The 23,023-nt window shown below is 47.4% G+C and overlaps 1 protein-coding gene across 2 annotated transcripts in view; it reads right to left on the reverse strand.

Annotated features, from left to right (window-relative positions):
• Positions 1-6,356: 6,356 nt before the first annotated feature.
• LOC144179716 (TBC1 domain family member 13-like) overlaps positions 6,357-23,023 on the reverse strand; it is a 46,327-nt gene continuing 29,660 nt past the window's right edge. For both annotated transcript variants that reach the window (XM_077708170.1, XM_077708162.1), the window contains 4 exons: positions 20,967-21,209; positions 15,147-15,228; positions 9,967-10,024; positions 6,357-6,553 (listed from right to left, as the gene is read on the reverse strand). In XM_077708170.1, the coding sequence (XP_077564296.1) occupies positions 6,473-6,553; positions 9,967-10,024; positions 15,147-15,228; positions 20,967-21,209 (464 nt within the window). In that variant the 3' untranslated portion in view covers positions 6,357-6,472. The remainder of the gene's footprint in view (positions 6,554-9,966; positions 10,025-15,146; positions 15,229-20,966; positions 21,210-23,023) is intronic.

Raw genomic sequence — 23,023 nt, forward strand, 5'->3', positions numbered from 1 at the left:
AGGTGTGGATCTACCCATCTGTGCATGTCACAAGAGGGGATGCTATGTTTCACAAACTCAATGCAGCACTGACGACGTTGCAGCTGGTGTCATTCGATGAAGGGGAGTAGATTTCTTGCCAGCAACAAAACAGAGATGCAGAAGCACCAATGGCATTAGAGCACATTTAACATGGGCACCTTTAATACCAACCAAAGATTCCTCTTTATTGTCCATCGACACTTACAAGCACAGAGGAAAATGGGGATGCTTCTAAGTTCTAACCTTTGGAGGAGGAGGAAAAACTGCTTAGTTGAGCCGATAATAAAGAAAAGAGAAGTGGGTGGCATCTTCTCATACCAGACAGCTACGGGCTACCACTGTTGCGTGGGCCCGACTGACCAGGAATCCCTGGTCCTCAAGCTGCGAGATGGACAGCCCGCTCTTCCACTGCTCTGGGGAAGGGCACAGGCTGTGGGCGATGGGATGCCCCGTTCCAATATGAGGTGGCATGTGGATTCAGACACGTCACAGGCAGGGCAGTTGTAGGGGTAGATTAGGACGGGGGTATGTACTGTAAAAGGTACTGGTCAACACATGCACGCACCTGGGAAGCTGAGTGGCAGGTGGGTTCTCTAGTTTAGACCAGCAGCACAGGTAAAGGATTTCAGTCCAGCGGAGTGCGACGAGGGCAGTGGTGAGCCTTCCTCCCCATGTGAGGAACGCCCAGAGTGTGAAGTTGCAGAACAGCTAGCGCCATGAGCCGGCCGGTTCCCTTAAAGGGACCATGGGCCCATATCAATTTTGGCTTTTTTTTTCCCCCAAACTGTTGCTGCTGCATGAGAAAAGAACTCATCTGTTTGCCACGACAGTTGTGGAAATGCAGTAACAAGCAGGATTGCTTCTCTCGGCATATGGTGCCACCTAGTTTTGGTACTTGAAACGACAATGTGTGAGGCGTGGCCTTCGCAATCGGCTACCAGCGGCGCGCGCCGCCGGCAGCAAATCGCGGAGGCCACGTATGAGGGATTTCGGGAAATACTGCCACTACATTGAATTTTATATGAACTGAGGTTTCTCACCAGTTGCTCACTATTAACGTCCAGGAATACCAAGACCAAAGTAGTCTTACAAACCCATGTGCACGACAAAACCAGTTTTTGTTGCTTCCTCAAATGCATGCAATACTATCGCATACATTTGTGTTTTGTGCAGCAGTAATTGTGTGTTTTGTGGGTGCTGATTGAATTTCTTTCACTATCAAAAGTCAGCAAAGACTTCCATGTGCAAAGGGTGTGCTGCCGTATGGGTCGAGATGCTGACAAGTGTCATCAGAGAACAAGTAGACTATTTTCGTTGACGCAGTTAGAGCTGACATGTATCCCATATCTTCCTAGGTAGGCATTTATTGTGCAAGGTCAACTAGGGCACAAAAAAATTCCCCGCATTTCCCCGAGGGGAAGAATGTGAAAGTGCGAATGCACGAGTTGAATTTGCGCGGTTCGGTAATGTTCGCGAAAGAGAGATCACACACACACACACAACTACAAAGAAAGAAAGATGCATTTATTCACAGACACCTATTTGTGTTGTCGTTGTACTTGATTTCTAGAGCGGATCTCAGCTTTGAAATTTCGTGTCAGTACTCCTTTAAGCGGGTGCATTAGCCCTTCTCACGCCCGATTCCTGGCCAATCCCCCACGTGGGTATGTGCCATGTCAGCGGCCAGGCAGCGCGCGCCCATCTCCCCCCGTTGCCAAGGAAGACGAGGAGATTCCTGGCCAATCCCCCACGTGGGTATGTGCCATGTCAGCGGCCAGGCAGCGCGCGCCCATCTCCCCCCGTTGCCAAGGAAGACGAGGAGCGCACGCACCCGCAGCTGTTGCTATGCGGACGGCGGCGGACGCTTCAGGCTCGCTTAAGAAGTGCATTCGCACTTAAAATTTCTCCCACCTCCCCTCGCGGGAACCCCTGTGTAGATGCGACGCATAGGGGGTTCCGTTGTTGTTTCCGTTAGGTTGATTCTCCCATCGCGTGAAACGTGCCGTGAACCCACTGCCGCGGCTATGACGCAACGTGGCGCGGCTATGACGCAACAAAATCCAACACAATCCACTTTAATCCAACCCAAGCCAAGCCAAGTCAATCCAATCGAATCCAATCCAATGCCCCTCGCGAGAGAGAGTTCGCTATCGGAGAGGAGAGGGGGTGAGCGGCGGAGAGCGCAGCTCGCGCGGCGAGGAGAATGGGGGAGGGGTGTGGACGGACAACAACAACGCTGTATGGAGGGACAAGGCGAGTGAATGAGATGCAGTCGCATCTAAAAAATTTTAGGCACGCAATTACAATAAAGGTATACTTTGCAGCGACATTTAAGCACAGTGGTCTAACGATTCATAACACCACACCAAGAGCCCCAGAGAAGCTGCTTTTGAAATGTGGTTTATCAGTCCGCAGTTCGCAACAGCACGATTCCATCTGCATAGTAGCTTACCATTTGTTAACCCTCGACAGGCCCAACACAACTGCATTAGTGTTATGGTAGAGCAGGTATCATACTTCCTTTAAAGGTGCAAGTCATGGTGGGTCGCATGATCATAGCTGCAAAGAGGCATTGCACAGTTTAAAGAACAATAGAGAAGCTGATAATTGTGCTTCAAACTTGCTAAAATATCAGCACGCCTATCGATTCCCATGGCCAGACCATGGATTCCCATGGGCAGAAAGAACGCTCAAAGCAGGATCTAGGATCAAAAGCAACCACACAGCAGGGCGACTTGATCCTTTAATTACCTAGAGGCTTTGCAGCAGCAGACGGAAAAAGTGGACCGAAACGGCAAACTGAATTGCAGCTCAAAGTGTGTTGTTGAAATTCCAGTCCCCCACAGTCCACATTCAGATTAATTCGAGTGCTCCCAGTTGCACTATGAGATCACAGCAGGTTTGTGCTAGCCAATGGCACCCTTAGCCATGGCAGCCTTAAAAAGTGGCTGCCTCTAGCTGGTGCCACAATGCGTTGTGACAACTTGGAACACTAGAAGCACGGTCGTGCCACACAGTTCTAAGGCACTGAAACGTAACTTTGCCGCGTCCGTGATACAGTCAACTCCTGTTAGTACAAAGTCCAAGGGGACCGCAAACCACTTTGAATTAAGCGAACTTCCGTTTGAAAGGGCCATGAAGACAGAATACATCTTTGTTCAGCTTGAAAGAACTAACCTTTGCTAACTCACTCATCTCCATCCCAGCCACAAGAAGCGATTCTTTAACAGAAAAAAAAAAAGCAAGAAACATTGAGGTTTTGAATTTCACGCTACAGTGATGTAATAGTTTCGGCAGGAGTGTCGTAATTTGGGACAGCTTAGAAACATAGTTGCGCGTGTTAACTGCATTGTGGTATTCAAGTGAGGCGAACAGACGGAAGTAGAGTACCCACTACAATCACCCAGTCATCTTTCTCGGCAGTGGCTCAGGTCAGTGGCCACCAACTGCGCAAACAAGATTCTGCGATGCCATAGAGAAATCGCCGTGAAGTGGCTGGGGCGAGTTTTCTTTAATACCTCAATTATGTTTGTTCGAAGCTTGCGACAAAATTGGTATCATTGTTATAGGGACAAAACAGTTTTTTTAATGAACCAAACTTGCATTTTAGTTTCAGGGCCCCTTTAAACAAAGAGCACAGAAACAACATCTTTATTAGTCAACAACACAGCAATCACATAAAATAGCCTGTCACCATTCCCATCAAAATGACCTCACAACTGAGGGTAACCGCACTTCTCAGATCCAAAGCAGCAGCAGCGCCTTTACAACTACGGATAAGTGCCGAAGCGCGTTCACTTCCAGGACATGTTCAATTTATTGTGCTGAAACACAACATATCAGCCCTTTTTCGTGATGAAATTTGCAATAGTATTAGGCTTAATGCCGTACCTCCACTCATTCTCCTGCTTTACAGTGCCTCCCTTCTAGACTTTGTTCAGAATCTTGACTTTCATCGCCAAGTCGAGTGTATGATATGAGTTGGCATGATCATGGGGTCTCATGGCTACATTCAAAGCCTGAAGTGTCCAACAGTCAGCAGAGCTTACCACCACACAAACAGCATACATGACGACATGACGCTGTGCACAACAAAGATGGTTGAAGACACAGAATAGGGAAGATTTGCGATTTATTGAGGATCTCGATTTGTTGAAGATCTGTTGAGGATTTGTTGAGGATCTACTTGCATGAGCCTCCACTCAGTAATCCTGCTGCCTTATCAAATGTGGCCAGACTCTTAGCAGCGATGGCACCGACATCAGTACAGAACACGGTGCTGTTTCTGCTATTTTTTGGAGCTTGAAAGTTTTGAACTTTATTAAAGGGGCACTGACACAAAAATTTTGCATCTTGTTTTTTTTGTTGCGATAAGTAGCTAGTGACCTACTTATAACCTGTAGAAACCTCATTTGCTTCAGCGTGCGACGGTTGTTTAATTAGAGGCATTTTCAATGCGGCCAGTCGCAGTTTCGGTTTCAGCGAGTGCCGCGAAACGATGGATTTTGTGGATTTTGTGTGAACAAAGCTGACCACGTGACCGTCGGAGGGATATCACAGAGCAGAGCCGCCGTAGCACTGTCGAATCCGCATCGACGGCAGTTTCTGCGAATGCCCCCACGTACTGATCTCGTGAGGCACTTAATTAAAAAGCGACCGTGGATGTGACGCAGGCGCTGCGAGTGCAAATGCTACCGCGGCTAAAGAACGACGCGCGACGCTCGAGGCGGTGGGTGGCAAGACGCGCGCTGGGAGCAGCCGGCCGGTCTGTCTACAGGTCCGTCTACAGATGTGTTCGGCTTAGCACTGCGGCGGATATTCGAGTGCCGCTCTCGTAAGCGGTGCAGATGACAATTTTTAATGCAACCTGCCATCGCATCATTAACTCCTTTCTCATGTAAGCCACCATGGTCGGGACTTGGGGACAATTTCGTGCAGCGGTAGCAAGCTATCACTCGAGCTACCTGCGCCGGCCTGAGCCACTGCGCGGCCGTGGCCGCCGCCTGCACAGCGACCGTGCGGCTAGCTCAGTGGGCTTTTCGTGCCTCCGGCGCGTTTTTGCATCCAATGGCAATAAACAGTAATAGAAACAGAGTGCCTGGAATCGCTGTAGAACTTTGGTCGCGGCCAGCTGCCCGATGAGCTGACGATATCACGGCGCCTCCGCCGCCAACGATCGGGTCGTTCGTTCTCGAGAGCAGAAGCTCCGCCCTCCGGCCCTCCGATTGGAGCGGCGAGCCGGGCGAGCCGGCGAAAAACGCCGGCAGTGCGGAAGCGGCAAACACAAACTCGTGACGTGTTTGGATGTTGTTTATTTACACAATATCCTCGTGATGTCGATTGCGCGTGGTCCTTTGCTGGCTGCTCGGTTGCGTTTCGCACACTTTAAAATTGATTTTAAATATGTTCTAGGCTGTATTCGCCGCTGATATTTTACAGATGATGTATATGTGTTCCCACTAATCTATCTCCGAAGTTATCTCGCCTTCAAAATTTTGTGTCAGTGCCCCTTTAAGAAATGATAGTCACCTCGATACAGCTCATTATTAAGCAATAACTTTAATGAACCGACGTAATGGGCTTCTAGCTTCGAATTACCAAACAATTCCTTCAATTGGATTGTATGCAAATGGGATGAGACCAGCACATCCCTTCGGATAATCAGAAATTCCTGGTGCTCTTTGCCCTCAGTCGGTCTTGCACCATAGAAATCCACACATCATCACAATCAAAAATTCCAGCTAAGCAGCTCCGCACTTTCGAAGGTCAACCATAGTACATGTGCATAGTGCACGTAGACCACAAGACTGCTTTTCCAAAATTAGGCCATGCCAAGTAAACAATATGTCCCCAAGCCATAAAACTTTGTATTGATGAGATGACAAGAAACTTGATGTTTAGCAGCTAAGGCTTAGTGCTGCTCAGCCCAAGACGGAGGGTTCAATCCCAGCCGTGGTGGCGGCTTTTCTGATGGAAGGGTAAAGTGAAAACACCTGTTTGTCGAGATTTCAGCACCGTTGAAAAATCCCCAGGTGGTCAAAATTAATCCGGAGCCCTTCACTACGGCAAGCCTAGGAGCTTAGCTGAGGTGTAGCTACATACAGCTTAGCTGTAGCCTTGGCGCGTTAAAGTGCCAAAGTTTTAATTTTGGGGAGAAGAGAAATCGGCATGCCGTGTAACTATTCACACCTGCTTCAAGTGTACTGTTACGAACATGGCACAGTGCTAGTTAGTACAAACACTGATTAGAACCACAAAAAGGCAACACAAGTGCTTCTTTCGTCTCGTGGGCAGCCTCGAATGGAAATGGAAAAAATGAGCTACCACCCAAGGCGTAACGAAGCAAAAGAAAAAAATATTTATTGTTGCCGGCCCTCAGAGAGCATCACCGGTTGGTGTGGCCTAGGAAACAAAAAGAGTAGAAGAGGTGCGCAAGGGCCACGGCCAGCCATCAGCTGGACGAGGTAAGGTCCTTCTGCTGGGCAGATAGCGCTTCGGCAATCAGCTCGCTCACGTCCACGTCCGGGAAATTCTGCAAGGACAATGATCCCTTGCGATTCCAATGCTCCATTCGCGCAAGCTCCTTGCTATAATACTCACACCATTGAGCTCATGGGCACTCATTTCTAAGCATCTCACAAAAATCTCAAAATACGCAACTTGACTATACCGTTATTTTTTGCCAGGAGATGCTGCGGTGCGCGCCGCCTGTTAAAAAAGCTGAAGAAGGTACTATACTATGCGCATTTCCTGCCTGGGTTCTCTCCTGCTTCCGGCTTGCTATATTCTGCACAAGTTAGGCATTTGCTCACTGGCTGCTTGTCGACTGCGTTTCGTACGTGAAGCTTTTCCTGAAGGGAAAGCGCCTCCCATTTTCGCGATGCCATCAAGGCACGACAAAGTTCGCGGTTGCAAGTTCAATGGTGTTCTCAAAGCTTGAAGAGCACGATGACGACGAGAGCGCGTGCTATTCTTGCGGTGGTGCTTTTATGGCGAACACGCACTTCCGGCATTCCGAAATGAAACTTCCGTTGTAAGCGCAGTGATGATGGTGAAAGCACAGAGTAACATAGGGCCATCTAGTGGTGATGAATCACACCGGCATGCGGCTTCATGCAGTCAGTCCCGTAGCCAAGCCTGGCCAAGGCTCGTCAAACGTCAAAACGGCGGTCCACGCATGTTGCCTGGGCGGGTTCGGAGTGTCAGATTCTGATGAATGATCCAGGAATGTACTCCGAGCCACGACGTAAAAGTGAGGATTTTAATACATGGGACTTTATGTGAGCTGCGCTGGGACTAGACAAAAACAACGCAGCAGCCGGGAAAATGCAGCACTGAGGAACGTAAGAGCGGGGTTCTACTGTACTGGCCTGTAGCATGGCTAGTTCCTTTTCAATGACTCAGGGGACCAGACAAATATATTTAATCCCTGTACTCGCAGCACGTTGAGAAACTCTTCATGGAAATGTATGCCAAATTTTGTTGCGCTGTTTTGCCGTCTCAATCTTTCATTCTTATTTTTAGCGTGAAGCACACTGGCGGCTGCTACTGTGGTTTAACAACAGCGGCAATGGTGACGCCGTTGTAACCAAGCAAGCGAAGACAAAGAAAACACCAGAGGAAAGTGGGGTAAAAGTGTGGGGGGGACGGCAGCAAGCCCTGCCATGGCGTCATCTCTCACTGCCTCCCCCTCAGACTTCGCCGCACACCCCTCCGCAGTTCACGGCCTATCTGAACCATGTGACATTTGCGCGAGACGTTCAAACACAATTTGCAACAACATGCTCGGCGGCAGCAACGCGCTGCAAGATAATGGCAGAGTAGCGCGCACTGCTGTGCGTTCACTGATCACGCGATCACTTCCCGAGACACAGCAGATATGTGGCGTGACAGAGAAGACTGCAGTTCACACTGCGCTCAAATTTCGCATTAGGGAGTATAGTAACCGTCAGTGCTTTTTTTTTTTTGTAATATTTTCTCAGCAACAAGTACACGAAAGCTCAGGTCTGTCAAGTACTAACTCCATAAGCTATCTTTGTTTATTGTAGCTATGTTGGAGAAGATTCATATAAGCTAAGCAAAGATATACACATACAAAAATATTCGACTCGCAGTCAGCTTTTACCATGTGTATACGATTTGCAGTCCCAAATTTGACATTTGTGCATCCCTATTTATAAGTCATTTTTGCTTACAATCACAGCCCGATACATCTTTCTGGTGAAGAAACAAAGCATGTGTCACTAGAAAGATTTGTGAATACACAAGTGAGCACACATTCCAAACACCACTCATCTTAGCCCCACTTGGTGGGCAAAGTAAAGTCACCTTTTTCTAGCACTGATGACCGAGAGGGTCACAGCGGCTGCTTCTGGGGCAGTAGTGAAAGCACATGTCAGGGTTGGCTGCATATCTCCACCACTGCAGCACCGCCATCTACTATACTCGGTTACAACTCAAGAACGGCACCACCTCATGTAGTGTATCACTCCACTAAAGCGCCGGACCTGTGACATCAGTGCGCGCGCGTTTTGAAAGGGGTTTGCTATGAATGCATGATATCGTCTGCCTTGTCTCACGCAGTTTGTTTGTCGTCACTGGAGTCGTTTATAAGCAAATTAAGCCCAAAAAATCACGGGAACGGCTCATGCCATGTTCAAAATATTCCCAGTAACACCCTACTTGCGCTACGGGGAGAAACATCCGACTACGGTGATAAGGCACATTGGCAACTTCCGGTGCCGTTCTTAAGTTGTCACCGAGTATAGTTAGAGTCCTTCGTCCTTGTCTCATAATTATCGGGGGTGAGACGAAATTGGGTGCTATATGAAACTTTGCAAGCTCATGAGAAATCAGGGCTTTTGTTTTTGTCTCGACAAATTCGGGCTTCATTCTCACTGATGACAAAGTAGCAAGTAGCAGCTCTGAGATACAAAAAACAGAAACACAGGTAATGTTCACCAGGAACCAGGTAGACAAGTATGAAAACGAGGTTTTAAGCTTGTCCCTTCTCTGAGGGTGTATTAGGCTAGTCTAGTAGCTTCAGTCAACCAATTTATGACTGTGAGCCACTTTAATTTTCAATTGGCTGAAACGTCACCTGGGCATCTGTCACAGGTCGGGTGCAAGTAATGTCCTTTAGAGCTTGCAGTTGTGTTTTGGCAATTCCCTTCAAAAGTGCACCCGCAAAACTCCATTCCGAGCAAGTTTTACTGGCAGCCTGTCACCAAAGCACAGTTTGACGATGGTCACAAGCTTCACTGCAGTCACATTTTTGGTCTCGTGAACTGCTGCTAAGCCCTGCACATTCGGTGCCCTTTTGAAACCCCGGAATTTCGCTGAAGGTTGTTGATCCCACTTTGGGGTTGAAAATCTTGATAAAGATTGATCAGGGAGAAGTCAATTATAACTCAATTTTCATCGACGTCGCCTGGGGGGGGGTCAAGCAATGTTGGGAACACTGCGGAAGAGGGTGGTGAAAAGTATTGCAGAGCACTGAGCTCTGCTCCAGCACATCATGGGCCTTCGCATGTCCCCATGACTGCAGTGCAAGTCGCTCCCGGGGAGGCCGCGCTCACAGCCAACACGATTTCATCGTCGTGCTCATATGACAACTGGTGCATCCGCTGAAACAGCACCACTCGATAACAGACACACTAGTGGTACCCCACAGACACACCATAGCATAACACCAAACATAACAGACACACCAGTGGCACCCCACATAACCTCGTGCTCGTCCCAATCTATTTACACCTAGCTGCCAATATCCAAGTAACACTAACACAGCAGTGGTTTCATTCTAAATCCTGGTGGCTGCTTTGCTTACAATCACGATACAGACTGGTTGCACTCTAACTACCCAAAAACACACAGTAAACACCAGAAGTTACCTTACAAAGGGGGAAAAAAAAATGCCACCCAACATGGTGGAGTGCTACTGACCTGGAGAAGCTTGATGTTGGAAGGGAAGTCCCCCATCATGAGCTTGTCTCGTAGTTTCCTAATCAACGAGAGACAAGAAAGCAAGCACAAAAGTATTGTTTCATGCCTTTAAGGCTCAACCCTAACCGTGGCCTCCGCGATCGGCTGCCGGCGGCGCGCCGTTGCTCCGGCCGTCCCATTCGGCGCGTCCCCCAGCAAAAACTTGTAATTTGGTTAACTCCGACACGCGCCGCGAGGCGGCGCCGTTAGCCTAAGGTTGAAGCGAGGCTCATCTGCCCGACACTGCCTGCGATTTCAGGTGTTCGTCAGTCTTCGTTGTCGAGTTTTCACTGCAGACAAACCTTGAGTATGCGCTCGATGTGTTTTCACTCGTTCCTGCAAGCAGTACAAAGTTAAGGTACGTACGTTGTTTAAAAGGCACATGTTCGTTTTGCATGCAGCCGGTTTGGTTACGTGTAAGTCGAATGAGGCAGCCCAAACTCTTTTCGCATTTCGTGCAGATTGAATGCCAGTGTGCTGAATTCTTTTGTCATTTTTACGGCCTTTTCGCGAGCTTTCACGGCGCTTTACCTTTTCATGCCTTGCAGGCTGTTTCGAAAGTACTTGGCCACAGTGCGCGCGTGTTGTTTCACGGCTCGTGTGCTTGCGTGTGCGGTCGCGTGCGCACGCGTGCATGTTACGTGTGTGTGTGCGTGGGGGTTCGTGCGCCTGTGTGGCGTGCGGGTGTGTGCATGCGTATGTGGGTGGGTTCGCGGCGCGTGTTTATGTGTATGTGTGTAGGTTCGCACGTGCGCGCGTGCGCGCGTGTGTGCATGCGTGTGTGTGTGCCTGCGTTTCTCGGTGTGTTCGCGGCGCGTGTCAATGTGTGTGTGTGTGTAGGTTCGCACGTGCGCGCGCGCGTGTGTGCATGCGTGTGTGTGTGCCTGCGTTTCTGGGTTTTCTTTGCCGTAATTAAAGTATAACGTATCCTGAAATGACTTTGTTTGTCCTCTTGCCCAGATGTATCTTCGGTGCATTAGCCTCCAATGTTATTGGCAACCGCGGGAAAAATGTTCTGCTGAGTTCAAGGACGCGGGTTCGATTCGCGGCCGCTTTTCTGCTAGAGGCGAAAGCGAAAGCGCCCGTGTGTTCCAGATTTCGGCGCTCGTTAAAAATCCCCAGGCGTATGGGCGTCAGCGGGAGGGAGGAGGGGGTGCAAAAAAGGCCCTTGCTCCCCCCCTCACCCAAACCATTCTAACACTTTACCTCATGCCCTCTCCCCCTTCCTTCGCGCAACAATAGATTTGCCCCCTCAAGGTAAAATCCTGCCGACGCCCATAACCAGGTGGTCACAATTAATCCGGAGCCCTCTACTACGGCGCGCCTCATCGCTTATGTAGCGTCGACGCGTTAAACCTCAATAAATAAAAAATTGACCCAGTTCCAGCCAGGCAACTTCAGCGAAAGCATTGCAGGAAGTTTGTCTTACCCAACACTGGATCGGAACAACGCTTTGTAAGACACCTATGCGTCGTGAAAGATTACACTTCACTTAACAATTTTTCTCTTGAATGAATGCAAACAAAAAAAGTGATATCGTTGGTACTCACAAAAAAAAAATCAATGCACTGCGCTCTTTCTTTGTATCACGCGCTCTTTCATGTACTAAAATAACAAATACAAGTTTTCCAGAAATAAAACCTTATCTTTTTAAATATGCGCGACAACAAAAATAAAAATTACTGATGTGCAATGAATTCACTTACGCTTCACAGCGGCCCCAGTCCACGTCAAAAATTAAACGGTTAGTAATTAATGGCACCTGTAACTACTATCTACTGCATTGATGAGCGGTTGTAATTTTCGATTATACGTCTCACACACGCTGCGCAGGCCGAGTTTTCCTCCTGTGCGCCCGCCCGCGCCACGGTAAGCGACCTTAGGCTAAGCGCGCCGCGGTGCGGCGGAAAACGGCGAAACGGCCTCTTCGGAATTACGCTCTCTCCGGGCGATTGGAACGGCCGGAGCAACGGCGCGCCGCCGGCAGCCGATCGCGGAGGCCACGCCCTAACAAGCACCCAACTTTACCAAATCAAAACAAGCACCTTTCTCAAAAACCCAGGCAGCCACAATCGAGCACAGTAAGCAATGTGTCCTCAAATTAAGATGCTACTCCCACCCAGGCGCGGATTATCCATGGTTAACTCTTTCCTTACGGCGCCATAGGTGATGATTTCAAACGTCCCGCGAAAGCTAAAAACGGCGCCTGGCGGACAACTAACGCCATCTGGCGTATTTACTGACAACTCATTTTTCGATTCTATTATGTTTTGTTTATATTTCACGTGCAGAGACCGCGCCAAGAGTGAAATTTGAACCCGCGGTAGTGGCGAGTTGTGTGAAAACGGCGTCCGCTGTATTTGGGCTGTATTTATAAACAAAACGAGCTTCCTATCTGACGACTGCGGCTTTACACATTGATGTGTAGGGTCTGGACAATGTACGGTGGGGATGTTTTGCCAAATGTGCCGTGTCATATCGCGTTATCACCTTCATGATAGCCTGGCACTCGTGTCAGATTACCGCTACGGAGCGATGCGCAACACATCTCAAGAGCACAGGATTTTTTTTTTCTGGTTTTTTACCACTAAAGTGAAAAGGATTTCGTGTCAGAACACAAAGTGTGCTTGGATGCATGACCGACTTACACTTGAGTGGCTTCGAGGAATGGCACAGCCGTCAGTTCCGCTACGTTAACGGGCCCACAAAAACAGAAAACTTGGTGCACAGCGTTGAGATATATATATATATATATATATATTGAATTATAGCCAAGAAATGTAGGAACAATTTGCATATCTTAGAACTCCTAAAATAACTTTTAGGCTCATTACAATGGCCTATATACGTAGCGTGTATACTTTTTGTGCATTTTTTTGATTATTTGACTAATAAACTGTAAGTAACTGTACCTTTCACAAAACTGCTGGTATGTGTTTGTAAAAGCAATCTATAAGGTACAATTCCATGCATAGCAAAACTAGCTCAAGAGAAAGAAATAGTGCAAAACTAGCTCAAGAGAAAGAAATAGTTTTGTGGAAGCACTCAAAATCGGCCGTTTTTCCGCCGTAACGAAAGAGTTCAAAGGGTTCAAATGAACCGGGCCCTCCGAGCTTAGGGGTCCTCCCGAGGGCTGCAGAAAAATGGCAGACTTCGTGGTTTGGTTCGAAAAAGTTTTGATGATGATTAATGGTGATGATCGTGATGATTTCCCCTGGTCTGACATAGAGATTACCTCATTTAATCTCTACCGTCTACCAATCATCTGGCTTCGAGAAGGCCAGACAATTGGCAACGTATTTCCCGTAAGGACGTGCAAACAGTTTCCACTTTGGCAGTGCTCACACGCAGGCAACCAAATCATGCGCTGCCAAATTAGTGCAGCAGATAGAGGAAGCCATTTTTTACGAATGCGCTTCCCGCTTTTCGAAAGAAGATGTCTAGTGAAACAAGGGTAAAGTGCGCCAAAGGTTAAGACGAATGGAAGAAACACATGTGACACTTAGCTGGCGTATGTGTTTCTTCTTTTCGTCTTAAATGGTTGCACAGTTTACCCTTCCTTCAGTACGAACCAACTAGCCCAACAAATCCTAATGCTGTCTACGCCTCTTCGTCTCCTGGCACAGTTCAATTCCGATGACAATCTAGACGCCCAGGCGATGTTCATAAACTCTCAGAAGATTCTTCGAGTGAATACGGCATGTGTTCTTTGCAGCGAATGCTAAAAAGCGTCAAGTCTCGAGAATGACGGGAAGGCAAGGTGGGGGAGACAGCAGGGGCCCTCAGCCCTGTTAATCCGGCCCTGCCCTGCGCCCGCCTGGAGGATAAACGATAAAAAGTGTGTTTATTTGAGCCAGCAAAGGCAGTGCAAGCAAAAACAGGAGCTTGAAAAATCCACTTTATGTCCCTTTAACGAAGAAAAAAGGCGACGAGTTAGTCCCAGGGGTGATGGTGGTACCATGCAAGAGCCTACAAGGGGAAAAAGGCAGCACTACCTTTATCTCCAATGTTCTGAAATTTGCCACTATGCAGCTTGAAGGACCCGCCGTGACTGATCCCGACTGTACATGGTCACTTGGTGTCCGCAATGATGAGACAAAGGAACCACTGCGCACTCTAATCATGTGTGGCAGCTCCCGCGGCCGAAATGATGGGTGCCTCCCGAGGACAGGCCGTTGTTATGCATGACTGACAATGACGTTTTTTAGTTTATATGTAGTGTTTCTCACTGCTTTATTGTTTAACTCCTTTTCTTCTTTCTTTTTTTATATATGGTCCTTGTTGACATCCCATTTGTGTTGTATATATGCACCATGTTAACCTTCTCGCCTATCCCCCTATTCCTATGTATTCTTTCCTCCCCATCCCCCCTCCTCTACACCAGCACGCGTTCCGGTGTCCACCCCCAGGCGAGACAATTTACGCCTGCTGGTGGACCTTCCTCCCTTCCGAATGATCAATAAATACATACGTACATTAGCAGCTCGATGCTGATAACAAGGGAGACCAACAATGTCGAAACAACAAGATGGTAGCTTTAGCTCTCAAGTCAGCCATTGTTGCGAGAATGTCGTAGTTTTTCCTCCAATGACCCGAATGTAAGTTGAGGGTTGACTTTTCTTGTTGCATTTTTGATGGAAAATTTCACCTCTATTCCGGTTCTTGTGCAGTATGTGCAGGTGCTGCCGCTTCTTTGAAAAATAAAGTTGGAAGCTCTGTGTTGATCTTTACCCCAACCGTCTCTGTCCTCCTTTTGTCGCATAGTGTTTTTTTTTTTTTTTTTTTTCAAGGATCATTAACTAACTAGCCAGCATCCAAGTCGTCTTCCATTTCTAAATTTTCGCTGCCATAGTTCCGGTCACCCTCTTGCAACACTTGCCTATATGACTGACCTTTTTTTCTCTTTTTGCACATAACTTGAAGCCCTCATAAATCAATTAATTCAGCCCCTCAGGGGCTCACTCAAGTTGTGTTCTCCAAGAGTTTACAGAATTCGGGGTTCTCCTTCTACTCCATTCGAATCGGCCCAGTATTTACCATTTTGTTTTTGCATTGCACTTCCAGTGTTATGCCAGGTAGACCATGAGCCTTCTTCCCCTTTGAAAAAAAAAAAAGAAAAAAAAAAAAAAGACGCCACTCACGACAGCATGGCGTAGCATATGTAGATGAGGAAACTGAACCTCTTGGGGTCTGCAAACAGGGAGTCCCAGATGCGAAGCACATCTGCACAAAAGACACACAAGTGTCCTTTCAAACACCGACCCCGATTCAGCACTCATTTTGTACGGATAAACATGCACACAGAAAATGAGAAGAGAACACAGGCTTTGGACTCAACTGTCCAGCTACAACTAATGTTGCCTTGCTTGGTTTCATGCTTGGTTTCATCTGTGCCCATTTCATTATCCTACAGCAACACTGGAGGGCTCTTGCAAGGTCACGCGGCGAGCGCAAGGTTACAAGAATATGAGCCATTTTCACAACCACTGTGCCATACTTGAGATATTTCCTGGCACGACAGACAGCTTCCGCACTGACAATGTCCTTACCGCGCAGTTAAGATCAGGCACATGCTGAAACGCCCTGCTACAAATGTACTCCGCAAAGTGGCATCCCAGCCACTAGCTCCACCTCCATTTCCGAGGCAGTTCCATGTGAACTTGCTAATGAGTGTCTATTGGTTTCACCTCCATGATGTGAATGGCTAGAGTAATTTTGTAGCAGTTTTCGAAGCAGCCAAAAGTTTTTTGTACCAGCAAAATGGCATTCCCATATGCCAAAAGTGTGTTTTGGGGTGGCAATACAGGCTTTAGGTCAGCAAGATGAATGCTCTGAAGCAGTACAACAGGTTTTGGCACAGCGAGACAACCCACAGGAACCGCAAGAAGCAAAGAATTTTAAAGTCTATTCCCCAATAGTATCAGCCTTGCTTTTGTAACGAATTTGGTTTGGCACACCAAAGAAGATAAATGTGCACATGCAAGTTCATCACAACACCTGGAAATAAAACTTACTTCCTTTCAAAGCGACCAGCTAAGTGGCTCCCATTTCAAATAGCAAATGAACCAAAACTTAAATAGCCATCAAAAAATATCAACTGTCTCTTTATTAAAGTTATGACAGTGTAGATTATAGGTTTTAAAAAGACCTAGAGATCTCGTGACAAGGCTTTTCTAAGAAAAAAAAAAAAAAAAAAACTAATTTCTGAACAAGCTTGACATCCCCTGCACAGCCTTGTGTTGCGATCACGGTATTTCTCGACAATTTGCCAGTTACACTCGGCCAGTTACTGGCCAGCAGTAACGGTCACACGGCTACAGTACGGCAAAATGGCTGCTTGCTCCCTACAAAACAATGAAAGCACATGCAAACATAAGCTCTCTTCTTCACCGTCATCGAGGGAAAGCAGCCTTGAGCTGTGCTCGGACACAGATGGTGAACTTGTGGCGAGAGCAATGAACTTTTCTTGCGAAGACAAAGGTGAAATTCTGAGCACACGCTCTGGCGAGGGCATCCTCACTTGCAAAGCCGCAAGTTTATTCGTTTTCGTTGAGTACTTTTTTGTTTGCAGCGCTCCACAAGCTGCCTGCAACAACCCTGCTCGCTGTACTGCCGGACGCTTGTGCAGCGCAAAGAAGCCAACTGCTTTTTTTTGTTGTTGTTTTCACTTTCACAAATAATGAAAAAAGAAAACTCACGAAACCACTGCTTAATAGAAAAAAAAAAATCGAGTGAAAGAGTAAACTGAAACAGCTCACAAAACCGTCCCGCTTTGCATGCAATTCCTGGAGGTGGAAATAGATGCCAGTTTGCTGGTAAGGCCACTGTAGACTTTGCTGACCCCATTCCAAGCTATTGGGCACTGCGTCTGCAGTGCCAACGCGCACATCTCTATATGTATCCACTGGTGTTGTAAGGCTTCTACCATGGAGCCCTTCCTAGTGTTTAGGAAATAAACAAATGGAACTGAGCAATCCGGCCATTCCAAGCATGAGAATGGGTTCGAACTCCAACAACCCAGAAATAACAGGGAGTAGAATTGCGCCCGATTAATTCCCTCCAATGGAATAGGGACGAAATGAGGACACACGCCCCACAACACGTTTCCAGTCGCAGAATGAATGCAAAAAGAAAAAAAGTAACCTATACCTGGCAAGAAGTTGGGGTGAAACAAACATTTTCACCTTAAAATTTTTCAAATTTCAGGTATTTTACCCACAAAATCTACACTCGGGCTATGTGGTGCGCCATAGTGGAGAGCTACAAATTAATTTAAACAACCTGGTGACAGTTGTTAATGCACGCCAAAATCTCCACACATAAGTGTTTTCTTTTTTGTCTACATCAGAAAAATGGGACCAGTGGCTGGGATCCGACCCGCACCCTTGGGTTCAGCAGTATTGCGAATGTGCCTTGAATTCAGGGGAATTGGACAAGGGAAGCCTGGCTTCACGTTATGATGAACCTACAAAAACAACTGTGCCCTACCTGCACTTCACTGTTCCCTTGCATTCTGATCTGTGATGAGCACATTGCACTTGCCAACAAAGGCACAGAGCAAATTCACAGTTGAAAGCACCCCTCCCCCGCCCCTCCCTTTACCACTAAGCTCAAAAAATGCAGACACGGTGCAGTCTGCTTACAAAGACAATGGCAAAGAGAAAAAAATTCGATAGTTACAACCACTTAGCGCTGTATCTGGACTGTTACAAAGAAAGCTACCTAAAATACAATAATAGTTTCCCATCTAAATAAGGCGCCCGTGCTAAAGAATCGACGAATACAGCAGACTGCTAAAAAAAAAAAAGGGGGGGACACTAAAGGCTGAATGAAATTTTGTTTTAACTGAAAGATCATACGTCTCATAGCTCTCTCGGCTTTTGTTCGACCAGCAACGATGAGTTATTTGCCGAGAAATGAGCACATAAAGCTGGCATTTCTCTCTCCCATTTCCCTTTAATTTTTTCGTGACGCAGCCATCGCGTCACAAAGGAGGAGCAAAGCACCGATGCGGTCTAGGTGCTCTCACGTCTGCAAGCAATGGCCGACGCCAAAAATGTTTTTCTGGCCGAGAGGGCTGGCTTGGACTTCTATGATTTATCCCCGACGAAACAAGAAATGCTTTTTGACATGTCGGTGATGCCCATGGCATCAACACCGCATCAACCGCTGCCCAAAGCCACAAACCTGAGAGGCCATACATGAAAGGGTACGGCGGGCGAGCTTTCTCCTACACCACTCTTGCGAGCTCCCGCACTGGCGCCTTCCCAGTGTGGTAAACAGTGCGCCAGTGAAATGCAATCACTTGCAATCGCAATCTCCGCTTCCAGTAGTCGAACTCAATAAGCTGACAGTGAAGATGTCTCTTTGTATGCTCCTTGAATAAACCGCCGTCCACATATTACGGCCTGGAAACATCACAATTGAGTAGTGCTTATGGAGTGCTTATGAAATATGGAGTCCTTCCCGCATGTGGAAACGCAAAGCGCCTAATGCGAACGCCATCACGGCCACAGATACCACCGGGACGAGACGCAACGCAGCCAGCACTGGCAGCACAGCGCTGGCAGCGACAGTGAACTCGCACGGGACTTAAGCATGGAACAAAGTCCCCCCCATGCAGGAAAAGTGCCGATAACTTTGGTAAAAGCTGTGCTACAAATTGTCATCCACACCTTTACTGGCAGCGGCCACCAAATACTGCCCGTGATGGCACGCCTAAACACCTCTAGGTGGTCCAGCTGCTAAAGGCTGCCAAGAGCTAAGGGCTGCTCTCTGTCACTCTATGTTGCCACAAGTAACGAGATCCCACTCGTGTGCAATGCACTGATTAACTTGCCACTCGCAGTGTGTGGGCATCATGCCTGCTAAGATATGTAACCGCCACCGGTATTAAATCATTGATTTTGGCACCAAAAGAATACGTGTGCCGCATTCACTTCTTCACTAAGCTTGCGCACCTCCTTTATTTTATTTATCCATTTCTTTACTTACATTACTCAATGGCAGCAACGCAAACTCTGCAGCCATGGCGGAGAAAACAAGCGTTTCTTTTTGTGCCATCACCGCCACTTTTTCCTGCCCATCTTTTTTTCTAGCATATGAAGCACGATTAGCATAGAAGGAATAGGCCATAAGAAAGTGACCGGAACGACATTGTGATGCACTGCACCAACATGCAAAGCTCTCTGTTAATTTGACGATCCCTGCATGCGGTGATTGCACGAGCCACTCACGCACACACAGATTCCGGCCAGTCTTGGCACCCTTCATTTAGGAGAATTCACAACTCAGATGTCCCATTCGGTACTTTTATGAGGCACGGTCCAAAGAGCAAAAATTTGACCAGTGAATACGATACATGGGCTGCCATCTGTCGGTGCAAATGGTTTATTTTTCCATGTCCCTGATGCATAAGTTGATAGCCCTCAAATGACTTATTGTTATAACTGGTATATCGTTATATTAGGTATTCACACTTACTACAAGTGGACCACACTGTAGCCCTGACTTTCAAAACCACCCCTGTTGTTTCTCATTTCTGCCCTGGTGCCACGAAAAGAAAAAAGAAATTGTGCTTCAAGCTCTGTGAGCATAGTACGAACCACACACACTGCCGCTCAACTGTGAGTAATCAAGTGCAAGAATGGAGCCACAGATGCCACCAGGACGAGGTGCAACGCAGCCACCAGTAAAACCAGTACGACCAAAAAGCTCCTCAAACCATTACAATCTTTGGAGACTGCTAACTTTATATCTGTACAACCAAACCGCGTAAAACATAGAGGTTCACACAATAACACCTAGAGAGAAGTCTAAGCTGAGATGATCCACTGCAATAGTAGAAACGGTAGGTAGCGTGGGATTTTGATTGACACTCGTAATGAGGAGTAGTATGGACTTGATTCTCGGGCTTCATCCTGTAAGCTTTCTATGTCTGCATTTGGCTCGCACCGAAAAACACCGCTGCGCTAAAGTGCCACAGTTTGACTTGCTGTGTGCAGGCTGGTCTGAATGTTAGTACGGGGATGAATGTGATAATGTTCACATGCATTCCGCTCCTGTCAGTGTTCAGCCAGGAAATTTCAGCGCAATTTCTACTCGCACCACGAGCAAATGAACACATTTCCTCCTGATGCAACCAGAAATAACGCTGAAATTTTCTGGCAATGCGATGCACACTGGCCATTACTATGAGCCCCACAGTACGCTTCCCAAAATCAATGTGAACAGATTTCGTAGAGGACGTGGGAGCACTCTTGCAGGGTAGTGCACTCTCACTGCAACGCAGGTGCCCAACAGTCAAAACATACTTCTGTTTCCCGGCAATAGAAAAGTGCGCCAGTGCACCTCTATTAACACGTGTCTATTCCGCATTGGCTCGTCACTGCGAGACACTAATGTTAATAGAGGTCCACTAGCACATTTTGCGAATCACTGTCAAGTGTTGGTGTTCTCGTATTTCGTTAGTGTCTCGCATTGACAAGCCAATGAATAGACGCAAGTGTTTCACAATACACACTTACAGAGATAACATTAACAAGTGATGCAACAGGCCACTGCTTCAGAGTACCCATTCAAGCCTCGAAACAAGGCAACACGCACACTTGACAGCGACTGTAGCTCTACAAACCACAGTACATGGCAGTAGGGAGTTGCAGACCACTGTCCGCTGTATAGACAACATTTTGAATTACTCGAATAGTTTCATTCCGTGACACTGAAATAATAGGAAAAAGAAACACCCACTGACAAGCAATATCGCGTATTCTTAAAATACTTCGCGTGGCCAACTAGACAAGCAGTACTTTCAATTTGTTTTTCTTCTGAAGCGCGCCTTTTTGCTTCACTCGGAGTGCTTGCCAACCAAAAAACGTGACTTTAAAAGCACCGCAAGCAGGGCGTGTGAGGCGACGCGAGTCCCCCACAGTCGCACACCGTACGGGGCAGGGGGGACTGACCCGGCAGGGGGAAGTCCTGCGAGAGGAGCAGCATGATCCAGCGGAAGCTGTAGTACTGCGGCTCCACCTGCAGCTGCCGGAGGTGGCCGTAGAGCCGGTCGTCGCGGCGCCGCAGCAGCTGCATCAGCCGCTCCATCATGGCCCCGATGCCCGAGGACGACTCGTCCAGCGTCTTGATGAAGAAGTCCCGGATCTCCGACATCAGGCCCGTGAAGCAGAAGAAGCAGTCCGCCTCCGCGTGCCCTGCCAGCCCAAGAAGGAGAAACGTCGCCCCGTGAGAAGGCCACGCTTTCCGATTTCCTGCAAGGCTGCGCCACAGAGGAGTGCGCGCCTGGCGACACCACCTGAAGGCACTACATAGTCGTTTTGGGGGACTGCCAATTTGAAGCACAGAAAACTCACTTTCCAGCAATCAGCTGTCGTGGAGTAGCACTTGCATGGTCTCTCATACGACTGATCAACACGGCCAAATTCCCAGTCAACAACTTTTGCGTACCCAGCAGAATGGCGCAGGCACAAGTGACCACATTTAACGGAAACTCGGTATTCGTAAACTGTTTTCACTGTTTCGTGCCATGTTAAACTCACGCTCTGCTAGCTCAAGCTAGCCGACGTCTACCTCGCATAGCCTCTGAAGTAAGTGAAGCTGACGTAAACTTCCTGACCTGGAAAGATAAACGACGTGCAGCTTAGAATGGGAATATACAGCATGAACTTGTTTATCGAAGGACTTCTAGCAGTAGTAAATTAAAATCAACCCAACCAACATGCATAAAAATAATGAGCAAGAAACAGTGATAGGCGCATGTCATGAAGTTTCAACTTCACACTGTTCAACTGCTTCCCTGCAATAAATAATGCTGTTAACACTGTTTAGTCAGCTGGATATGCTCACCTATTAGGGCTGTGTGATTATTCGAAACTTGTGAATGTCACAGTGCATAATCCAATATTCGATTCAGCCTCAATCGAATAGCCCTGTCCAAAAATTTAGGATAATTCATCAAAGCTATTCAAAGTTCGAAAACATGTACCAGCATTCTTCACAACTGGCAGCGGCCTCATCCATACTGCTCCAGTGATATGTGGCAAAACGGCAAGAGGAAGGTGGAACACAAACTTGGGCTAGTTTGTGCATTACTGCAATGAAAAAAACTGCATAAAATATGTGGACAAGAGAAGGGGAGTAGAGGCGTGTTGCGCAGTATGTGTCCACTGCCCTTCCCTTGTTCAGATATTTTGCGCAGTTTTTTTTTCAATGTGATAAGAGGAAGTATAAGAGGATAAGAGGAAGGTGCTTTTGGGAAGCACCTCTCAACTCCTTGGCATTGGACTTATTCCACCCTGGTGCTTCTTCTTGGCATCCTGACTAGCTGGTCACACCCAAGCTGTCCTGGTAAAATCTCTTCAGATTAGAAATGAGAGCTGCATACTGACAGTTCCCTGTTTTCCAAACAAATGAGGCCAGGTGTCAACCATTTTTTAAAACCTACAGTAATGTGCCTTTTGTGTCTGTAAGCGACCTAAGGAAAACAGTAAACTTGTCCAGCTCAAACTCCCAGAAACCGAGATGAGGCACTCTGGACAAGAAGGTGCTGACACTGCAGCACTTGGGAAGCTGGTCTGAAGCTGGTCTGCTGTTGCCTGCACATTTATTACCCTGCACTTGCCCCAATTTCGGTCAACACCTCATCTACATGTTTAGATTAGGCATGACGCGCCGTTCGCCAAACCATTTTAAGATTCTCGTGTGAGCGTGCGGGATTCGGGGTTGACAAGCACAGTGCAAGTGCTTGTCAAAATGTAAAATTATTTGACAATAAATGGACACATTACAGAAGCAATTACTGTTAAGTATGGCATTCTGCTCCTTTTATTCCCCAATGAGGGGGGAGTGGGGAAGCATGCATGACAGCACGAAGTCTCAATTTTGACATATGCCTGCAATTACCCAACATGGCAAATAGCTCGATAATGAATGCATCTGTCATGGCAACCCCAACTGTTAGGTGTTATTTTGCACAGAAACAATGACAAAAGCACCAGTCAACACTACC

This window comes from Haemaphysalis longicornis, unplaced genomic scaffold (genome assembly GCF_048455015.1).
Source record: "Haemaphysalis longicornis isolate Haplotype H1 unplaced genomic scaffold, Haemaphysalis longicornis Haplotype H1 scaffold_1, whole genome shotgun sequence".
In the NCBI taxonomy this organism is placed as follows: domain Eukaryota; kingdom Metazoa; phylum Arthropoda; class Arachnida; order Ixodida; family Ixodidae; genus Haemaphysalis; species Haemaphysalis longicornis.